The sequence below is a fragment of the Carassius carassius genome, chromosome 26, assembly GCF_963082965.1.
Source record: "Carassius carassius chromosome 26, fCarCar2.1, whole genome shotgun sequence".
Classification (NCBI taxonomy): Eukaryota; Metazoa; Chordata; class Actinopteri; order Cypriniformes; family Cyprinidae; genus Carassius; species Carassius carassius.
Window position 1 is genome coordinate 4,940,823 of NC_081780.1, and position 11,250 is coordinate 4,952,072.

Genomic DNA, 11,250 nt, shown 5'->3' on the forward strand with positions numbered 1-11,250 from the left:
AGTACACTTTTGTTTGCAGTGCAAATTTTTATTTAATCCTATAATGAGAAACTAACATTCTCAGTGTCAGTGTTTTTTGACAGGCGGGGTTGTGTAATACATGTCAGTTGCACACTCTCTTATCTGAAGTGCTTATTAAGAGCTTGCTTCAAGTTGGACCACAGCAGAGATGCCAATATATCTCGTTTGCCCTGGTATTGTTTTCTAGCTGTTCTTTCCATACATCTAATAAACAGTATTTCTGTGAGCGATCAGGCTGCTGAACTTAAACTTTTGGCACATGTGCTTTTTTACTGTAGAGATGACCTCGACAGCCCTGAAAGTCAGCGGAGACCAGGACAACCGAGCCCCAGAGACAGATACCCAGTGAAAGTGAAGTGACATTCAGCCAAGTATGGTGACCCATACTCAGAATTTGTGCTCTGCATTTAAACCATCCGAAATGCACACACACAGAGCAGTGAACACACACACACACTGTGAGCACACACCCGGAGCAGTGGGCAGCCATTTATGCTGCGGCGCCCGGGGAGCAGTTGGGGGTTCGATGCCTTGCTCAAGGCCACCTAAGTCGAGGTATTGAGGGTGGAGAGAGAACTGTACATGCACTCCCCCCACCCACAATTCCTGCCGGCCCGGGACTCGAACTCACAACCTTTCGATTGGGAGTCCGACTCTCTAACCATTAGGCCACGACTTCCCCTAAAGACCTTGTCTCCTAAAGAGCCATCAGGACAAGACCTCAGCAACCAGATGAGTCCTCTGACTTTGATGCAATGAAGTCCTTTGGGAAAACAATGCATGCGCATTTATTAAAATATAGAAGATAACAATTAGTAATATGAATCATGAAGCAAATTTAAAATGCTATTTAAAAAAATATCCAACAATGAAAGCAAAAACTAAAAGACCATATTTACTGTAAGGGCTCAGTGCTTTATTAAAAATGATGAATGAGGAAGCATATACGGTGAGATTTAATTATTTATGCCTTTTTTAAATTGAACTATGTGTATTAAGCATATCTCCTTAGTTTATGTTATACATTTCACTTTATATTTTTGCAAAACTCAACACATTCAGTTTTATTTTTAAATAAAATATTAATACTAATGTAGGAAATGGCAAATACAAGTTATGTTGAATTTTCATCTTGGAAAAAATGTTACACATAACCGCATGGGAAATGTAAATTCAAATAAAGAAACATTATTGTTTTTTTTTGTTCTCTTTTTCTCTGGCGACACTGTTTTATCAAAGCCTATTAATATGAAGCCCCTTATAACACTAGACATTTCTTTTTCTTTTTTGCATTCCCTTTCTCCGCAGATGGCACACACAAGCAGGCTCTTTCCTAACATTGCAGATTCTCTTTGGAGGCCCCACTGCTAAATAAAACCACCTGTGGGGTCCAAAGAGGTGACACAACAAGCATGTGCAAGATGTGCTAGTACAGTAAGACAGTAAGGTGTAGAGGTCACAGTATGTGTCTTTGATTGCACCCTAAGAGGTTGTTTGTTTTGGATGCATCGGCTGTGGGATGGGTAAACTTTGTTCCCCTTCCCAAATGAAGGCAATGATTGAGCTCTGTTGACATACAGGTCAATTGAGAGCATTTGGAAATTTCACACTGGTAAGAATAACACTGGTTAGAAGACCGCATTAACATTACATTAACAAACCATTCACTATTTGACGGATTAATTTGTGCAAACAGAATGTGTCAAATGAGTCCACACAGCTGATAAAAGCATGACTTCAGATGATCAATTAATATCATGTGAAGTGTAAAGTTTGCACTCGTATTTAGCCAGAAGCAGAGGTTTAAAGTTCAAACACTTAAATGTGAATTAGGACATTTGTGGATTACTTGTGGATTATTGTGATGTTTTTATCAGCTGTTTTTACGGCACCCATTCACTGCAGATGATCCATTGGTGAGCAAGTGATGTGATGCAAATTTTCTCCAAATCGGTTTTAATGAAGAAAAAAACTCATCTACATCTTGTATGGCCTGAGGTTGAGTACATTTTCAGCAGATTTTTATTTTGAGCGTGAATCATAAGTGAGTGTGAAATTTAGATTAAAAAAGTAACAAAACAACGATTGAGAAAGAAAAAAAAGACTTTGAATGTACTTTACAGTAATATAATGTAGCTTCAGTACATGAGTTTGTCCACTAGGAGGTGGTAATGAGTGAATGAGAAAAACGCATTTGTTTAGCACCCAACATGCATATACTGTGCATTTGATTAATATAATTTGAACATTATGTTAGTCCTCTCTCTGTGCATTACTGGGATATCGTATGTAGACTGGTGTTTAAGATAACTAAAACACTCTGGAAGGTAAATATTTACTCTGAGATTGAAACAATGTACAAATCTAAATGAGTAAGGAGGGTTATCTTAAAGTCACCATGTTAAATGCCTGCTGGAAAGTTTAACATTCCATTGTAAAGAGCCACTGGATGTCCGCGCATGCTAATCTTTCAGCACACTTGTATGCAAAGTCAGGTGACATACAGTATATAATTTAGAGAATTTGCAGACCCAGTTCATTCAAATTCCAGCTCATGTGCCAGGAAACATTTCAGCTCATGCAAACGGAAGAAAATGTTTCCCATAATTTTTTTTTCTGATGTATTGCGTGCAAAAAAGGGCTGTTTTTTTTTAACACTGAGCTTTAAAAAATTTAAATGTGACTCAGATTTGGTGTTTCAGTAAACGTATATGCATTGCATAACTTGGGCATAAGACAAATGGTAATGGGAATCTGACATAAAGTAGTAAAGCTTAGTATTTTGAGTGACATGGTGACAGATGGCCTGTCAATATCTGGGTTTTTGTTCAAACTTCTAAAGCAAGTCATGTCTGATGGTATGGAGCAGAGGGGACAAAATGTACAGCCCCCACACCAGAGTTCAGACGCTGGGCAGAGTCTATCTATTGTCTTACATATAGGAAAACAAACCCATTAAAAGCTATTTTGTTGATTAACTATAAAAGGAAATGTCTTGAATTTGTTCTTTAGGTCTTCATCTCAGAAAATTCTTCTTCTCAGAGTTGTTTTGTCTCTACAATAATTATTTTTTTTATATATATAGGCATAAAGTACCATTCAAAAGCTTGGGGTCAGTAAGATTTTAGTTTTGAAAGAAATTAATATGTCTGTTCATCAAGGGTGCATGCATAAAATTGATCAAAGTGACTGTAAACACATTTAAAATGTTAAGATTTCTGTTCCAAATAAATGCTGTTCTGTTGAGCTTTCTATTTATGAAAGAAACCTGAAAAGAATATTCCACAAAAATATTAAGCAACAACTGTTATTGTTTTTTTTTTTTTTTTTTTTTTTTTTTGTTTAGCACCAAATCAGCATTAGAATGAAGGATGGAATAATGCTATCTGAAATTCAGGTGTGACAGTAGATTTAAGAAGAAATTCAAATTATAATAAAGTTGCATTATATTGCTGTTTTTACTGTTTTTGTTTTCAAATATATGCAGCCTTGGTGAACATGTATAGTGTGCATGCACAGCACATTAGCTCACACACGGACAAAGTAAGGCAATGTATTGGCCACTTGGACCAAATTCAGTCTATTTTAGGCCTCGGAGGGGTTATCTGCTCTGGCTTAGTGTTTGAGGTTACATGCAGAAATGTTTTGGGCATTCACAGAGCTCAAAGAACCACAAATGCCATGTGTCCAGCACTATTGCAGCTGCGATGGCACACAGCCCATGGATTGTGTCAGTGACTGTAGATGATACTGACTCATTGTGTTTTTTAGGAGAAGAGCGAGTGAGTGACCAGCACGAGCTGTCACTGTGGGAACAGTTAAGGAGAGCGAACATGCTGCTGTTTAGTTCTTCACAGATCAAATTGTTCACCCATTTATTAAGATTTGCTGAAAATTTACTCACATTATCACTTGCTCACCATTGGATCCTCTGCACTGAATGGGTGCCATCAGAAGGAGAGTTCAAACAGCTAATAAAAACATCACAATAATCCACACCACTCCAGCCTATCAATTAATGTTTTGTAAAGTGAAAAGTTGCATATTTAGAAGTAACAAATCCAAAATTAAGACATTTTTAACTTTAAACATTTTCTTCAGGCTACAAGTTAAGTCCTAATACTGTGAAAGATTGTCTACTCTGAACCAGGAGAGAAATATGCACCTGCAGATCAAACACTGTTTAAAATGCAAAAACACACAGCTTTTCACTTCAGAAGACATTAATGTACTGGTGTACATCTTGTGGACAGTTGTGATGTTTTTATCAGCTGTTTGGACTCTCATTCTGATGGCACCCATTCACTTCAGAAGATCCATTCGCAAGTGATGTAATGCTACATTTCTCCAAATCTGTTCTGATGAAGAAACAAACTCGTCTACATCTTGCATGGCCTGAGTAAATAATACATTATGTGCCTTGCTTGGATAATAGGTAACAAGAAAACAAGCAGGTCACTGCCATCTTGGACGAAAATATCCATTTCATGCTTTAATACCGGACACGCTTTATCCAAATGCTCACTGTTATCTAATACGTGAGAGCATTTCAAGGCCACATTGTCAGAAGAAAGTGTTTTGTAACACCACATGGCTGCCGCTGTAAAGTATAACGTGTGTTAGACCGCTGTGGTGTGCTGGTGTGTGTATGATGGCTTGAAATGCAATATGCATAATATTGTGTTTTGATCACCCAATATGTGGTCACGCCTGAATGTTTATAGCATTACGACACTGCTGGTAGTAATAGATTTGGAAAAGCCATAGTTTAGGTTTACTTTTATGAAATTTTTATGGTTCTTTTTTTTAAGACCTTCATTGTGATTGCATGAAACAGAAAGTCATACTGGTTTGGAATGAGTTATTTTAAACTAGCAGGAGATGATATTTTTATTCTGAAAACACTAGACACTTCATAGAATGTATCACTGTTTGCCTGTTCTCCCAATTCAGTCTTTTTGTGTGCTTCATATTAAACCACTGACCACATATTGGCCACGCATTTATAAAAATATCAAAATGTTGCATTTTAAGTGTTAGGTGAGTGGATGAGCTCTGAATGTAGCCTTTTACTGGATGGGGGAATTTGAATCTAATTATACTGCCTGGGCACTTGAACAAGAAACAGACAAAATCTAGTCTTTCTTCTCTTTGCAGACTGTGATTACATTGGCTATAGTGTATTTGACTGGTTTACTGTTTACAAAAGAGTGCTCAGTTTTGTTGTGACCCAGTCCAGGGGGTTGGAGTTGGCTGAAAAAAAAAGAATGAATAACACACTTGTTTGCCTGGACGGCTGTCCTTGCTGTGTGCCATGAATTTCTTCAAAAGCTTTTACCAACTTTCCTTCTTTGCCTTTCTGACTGACTCTGAGCATATCTGGACTCTGATTCAGCCGTTTAGCACCAGCGACAGTCATCTGGGACTCAGCCATGGCAGCAGCAAGAGGACGTAGAGATCTGCAGGTACGCTGAGACGTCTAGAAGCTGTTGGTATTTCTTTAGGGGCTGCAAAATTGGCATTCCTCATTTTCTTTCCCTTGCTCTCTGTCCTGCTCCGTCCTCACATTGAGGTGCAGAATGTTCTGTGTATTTAGAGGAAGGTAATCATGTAGTTCTCTCTCTTCTGAAGCTGAGCATCACTCAAAGAATCCATCAAATATCAATTAGTGATAGACTGCAAAGACTGAGTGAACCTTTAATGTACCTGATGATCAACACGACATGCACTTACCAGACTATTACTGGGTTATGGAGGATTGTCGCAAACCTCTGACAGCCATGGCTTCTCAGAGAGAGAATTACAACACTGGGAAAGCTGGGAATTGTTTATATGTTCAGTAAAAATTAGTCTCTTGAAGCACAATTTTTGCAAAGTTCTATTTCTGGCAATGTGACATTTTTAGATGGCTCATATTATCAGATGACTGAAACAAGTGATTCTGAATTGCTTTTAGAAATAAAATACAGCTTGACATTCACATGTAGACAGTTCACCCAAAAATGAAAAATCTATCATCTGTAATTTACTTACCTATAAATCATTACAAACCTGTATGACATTTTCTTCTGTAGAACACAAAGGAAGATATTGTGGGTTGAAAAATCAGTGAATATCGGCAGGTTCATATTCTTAAAAATAAAGTACAGTACCATTCAAAGGGGTCAGTACTTTTTTTTGTTATGAAGACGTATCTTATGCTCACCAATGCTGCATTTATTGGATTAAAAATACAGTTAAAAGGATGATTTTTTGAAATTTTTAAAATATTTAATCAATTGTTTTCTATTTTGATATATTTTGACATATAATTTATTCCTGCGATGACAAAGCTGAATTTTCATCATCATCACTCCGGTTTCTTTTGAGTTCTTTTGAGTATATTCTTTTGCATTCTGCAGTGAACTTTCCCTCTTAGGTTTTATTCAATGACTTTTTCAGACGTGCTTCTATTATTAGTGGCATATATTAAATTCCACTTCGGGACAGATTCCTGCAGGATTTGTACCTTGCTTCTTATGCCTCACATCCATCTTGCTAAGTATGTGCCAGTAAATTTCCAAATGTCCTATCTGCTGACTTGTTAATTTTTTAACAACATTATATTATTAAGTTTAATAACCCATGGCCAGAGCAGCAAAGACAGAAATTAGTTATGAAACGAAGGTCTCAGTGCGGTCACTTGCAGCAGAACGACACACAATCATGCTTCCGAGAACACATGCTCGCCGGGTCTCCAGCCTAATCCTCAGTCATGACAGTGAGTTTAAGATCCCATTTCCTCAGGATTACACAGCGCTCACAGGCAGGGCAGTTGGAGTACTATATAATATTACAGAGCACATTGATCCCCCTGAAAATGATTGCCACATAATGCACTGATTAAAACAGGGGTCATGAGGGTTCAACAGATGTAAAATGGTTTATGAGGGTTTGTCTGACCTTGGATATGTGCACTACTGGTGAGTTATCACAGATATTACTAAGTTTTACCCTAGGGGTGAAAAGAAGTCATGTCACTTTCCATGGTTTTGAGATTTAGACCTGACTTTAGGCTTTTTTTCTTTGCCAGTGCAATTTATATCTAATTGTTCCCTGACATTCTCTCCAGTCTTTTCTTGTATTCTCTACTGAAACATTTGGAGTGTCTTTGTGAGGTACAGAATGATGACTGGCATTTCTGGGAATTGGCTACTACTCTTTGACCTGATGGCACCTCGGTGCCACTTCATCCAGGCTCTATAGTGGGCAGTAGCACCTGATCTGGGATCTTTCACACCGGTGTCACACATTTGAAGGCAACACAGCCACATGTTGAATGCATTTCCTTCAACTTTGTCATTTTGTGCTTTTTCCCTTCATGAGTCTCAAAAGGGTGTGTGTGTGGAATTCATATTGCATTTCCCTGGAAATCCAGGCGACATATAGATCTGTCTGGCATGTGAGTCTGGATCATGTCCCATGATGCAGTGCTGCTGTTAACAGCAAATACTCAAATGCACCCAGGAATGCTGGGAGATTTAAGTGTTTCCAGATGAAACACAGATTTGCACAATTATGCTGTCATCTATGAAGGGATCCTGTAAAAACGTAAGTGCACTCACATTATGAGACATAAATGTGACTTTCTAAGAAAAAAAAAAAGTGCAGCAGCTTTGGTGATTTTGAAGCTTAGAATGAGGGCATGAGATCATGAGGTTTACACCGAAGGCCAAACATGTGTTATGTAAGTGCATTAAACAGGGTTATTGGTAATTAGGTTTGTTTGCTATAATAATAACACAGAGTTTAATGTTTAACTCTCCTCCTCTGGTTACAGTCATCTGTCGGCTGGATGTTTGGTCACTGTAGTGACAGTTGGATGCAGATGTCTATAGTTTCTGTGTAGATATACACAAAATCCCCATTGTTTTTATGAAGGAATCTAGTAGGAGAAATAATAGAAGAAATTAAGGGTTTTCCCCTTTTCAATTTCACGGCTTCCAAAAAGAGGCTTGTTGAATAATATCTTTAAATAATACTTTACTGTATATTATGATAAGCACAATGGATCTTGTATTAAAGTAAGAAATAGTTAGTTGATTATCCAATTCCCAGTCATAAAATGGATTGTAAAAGTTGCCCATGCAAGCATTAGGTCATTTGTGTCTGGACATTGTCAAACCCATTCATTCTAGGAGTACTTACAAAAACTCTTTAGTTAATAAATGGTTAATTCTCTTACTGTATATGATGAAAAACTGTAAAACAGAGAACTTTTTTGTGCTAATTTTTCAGTTATGCAAGTGAAAAAGGACAAGCCATATTATAATTTATAGTGAAAAACTACAGTGAAAAAATGTAATTCCTAGAAGAGTTGATACCTTAACTATCAAATATTTACACATTGCCTTTGAAGTTGCCTTTTTGTGATTGAAATTACTGTTACGCTTATATGCATGTTTGTCCTTTTTCAAATTTAAAAGAGACAATGATTAAATATTTACACTTTAGAGTAACACAGATCGTCATAGATCTGTATGATTTGTATTTTTCTGTGTATCTTCACTGACAGTACTGACAGTCGCGTCAGGTAATGCAAGCTTTTCTAACTGCTCAGTCTGTCATTTTCTCAAAAGCTTCTCTCCTTCAAGTGAGCCAACTCTTCATACCACTGGAATCCAACCAGACCCTCGCTGACTGACATGATTAACCGAGTCAGAAGTTTTCACATTTTTCTTCTTTAAGACACCCACAGTAGTGGGGATTTTTGGTGTGTGTCAGCGAGGTGTTGCATATGCAGGATATACAGGCCACAATATGCTCTGGATTCAAGGTCGATGGGGTATTCAGGGGTCAAAGCTATCAGAATGAAATATGTGCATATCCCCTAACCTGTGGGACGGGGGAATAGGGCCTCTTTCATAGGGGCCTCTCGGTGAAAGATCTCACACGCAACATGTTGCACCGGCCCGTGAATACATCCGTGAGCCCACCGCAGACACGATAAGCTCTTTGATAAAATGGTTAAAAAGTAACAACTGAAAGAAAATTGAAACTGGCACGGTTCCTCTGTTACCGTGTCTCTAGAGAATGTTTGTTTAAAGTTATCGACTGCCACTTCAGCCGTAAATGAGTGAATAATGTCTGACCGGAGACTGGGATATTGTCTCTTCTGTGATGAAACACCTTGAAGTTTTTGATTTAGTGTTCCATTGAAAATATGAGTATTGCTTTGTGGGTTTGACATTTTACACAATTCAGTGGATCTATGTGGTTTAACTTTTGTTACAAAAATTGATTTTTCAAAAAAAAAATATTATATATAATAATTTTGTTATTTTGAACTTTCAGAATCCTGGAAAAAAATGATCATAGTTTCCACATAAGTATTAAGCATCTTAACTATAATAATATGATTACGACCTGTATGAACTTTTCAAACATATGAATCAGTTCATATGTACAGTAAATGTAACAGATAGTTTGGGGACCACCAGATCTCATGACATCAGCAGTCACACTTTGTTCCAGTTGTTTTCATCCAGCAGGCATGTGTAGCTGTTGTCTTTCAGGCTTCGCTGGAGTAGGACACACACACACACACCGTCACTGACAGCATGATTGATCGCTCGTGGGTCAGCTATCAGTTTACATTACTTTATCCAGTCACATCTGTCTGCTTTTCTTCTTTGACAGTGCTTCTCAGAGAGAAGGAGGGAAGGAAATTCAGTTTTTAGTGCTCCTCAATGAAAGGCAGGAAAGCCTTCTGGGATCATGCCTTCTGCTTCTTTAGGAATCATGTGTGCCCCCCATCCATAGACAGAAACATCATGTTGCCTTCTAAGATACCTCAATTATTTATTTTATTTGATATATAAATGTATTCATTACCCTTCATTTTTTTACATTTTGTTATGTTTCTGCCTTATGTTTTTATTTTTAATAGTTTATTTATTTATTTTTAACCATTATGATGTATGGAGTGAAGACTGATGTTGGAAAAAAGGTGATCTAAAGCGGTTCAATGTAAGGCAGCAACATAACAAAACGTGAAAAATTGCAAAGCACTGTACATAAACACATATTGCACTGTTAGCTTAGCAATACTTGAAATATAATATCTTATTTTCATTATTATCTCATAATAATGAAAAAAAAAAAATTTCAGCAGGGTGATATATACAGTGTTATACATATATTTTTTGCTTTAAAATATGTTTTACTTTAATTATAATTATATTATAATATAATTATTATCTCATAATAATGAAAACAAAAATCCAGCAGGGTGATATATACAGTGTTATACATATATTTTGTTTTTCTTATTAGGATAATATTAAAATGTTTTAACAGGATGCTATATAATAATATATAGTAAAATAACTATGGACTTTACCAAAACAACTGTGTGTGTGTGTGTGTGTGTGTGTATTTATTTATTATTGCATAATAGAGATTTATAATTGCATAATATAATATAACTTTTCCCTCATCCTACAGACTCTCGCCCATGTGTTTTCACTTTAGTACATGCTAGGCTGCATTAACCTGCGTCCTTCAGCCACAAAGACGAACTCTTACTCTGGTATGAGAGGCATGTCTGTTAAACATGCTGTTGAACTGTTTCACACTAATATAGGTGTGGATTTAATACCAGTCATTGGTTCGTCCCATACGACAGCGACCCAGCAGCCCGTTCGTCTAGAGTCCAGTTACTTTAATGGTGTACTGATTGAATCCAGCTGTCTGTGTGCGTGTAAGGCACAGTGAGTCGTTTGTGGGTTTTTAGAGCAGCGAGAAAGGTGTGAAATCTTTTCATTGAGGTTGTGTTGTGGTCAACAGGCAGCGCCTGGATAATTCAAGACTCTGGACCACAATGCAATGCTTTGTAAGCTAATTCAAGTGTGTTTTCATGCTGAAACCATGCATGTTACACCAACTTTTTCGTGGTATCAAGAAAGTAGATGTCATGACCTTGGGTTTCCATGCGCTTCATCTGACTGGAGTGAATTTCCCAGACAAATACACAAACAAACGTGAAACTCGGATGCTGCTTATGTAATAATAGCAACCCAGAGTCAGTATACATGGTTTGTCACTCTTTGGCATCTGTCCATGCTGTTGTCAATAGAAGAGATGCAAGTCGTTTGATGTATTCTGAGATTTATTTTTGTCGGCTGTTCAACTTGTTCAGAGACTTTCCTGTCTCTTTGATTGATGTGCGCACACAAATGCACAAAAACA

General features: G+C 37.2%; 1 protein-coding gene across 1 annotated transcript in view; it reads left to right on the forward strand.

Moving 5' to 3' along the window:
- Positions 1–5,289: 5,289 nt before the first annotated feature.
- Positions 5,290–11,250, forward strand: part of ninj2 (ninjurin 2) — a 16,833-nt gene continuing 10,872 nt past the window's right edge. Inside the window, exon 1 of the mRNA XM_059511887.1 lies at positions 5,290–5,486. Coding sequence (XP_059367870.1) covers positions 5,454–5,486 — 33 coding nt within the window. The 5' untranslated portion in view covers positions 5,290–5,453. The remainder of the gene's footprint in view (positions 5,487–11,250) is intronic.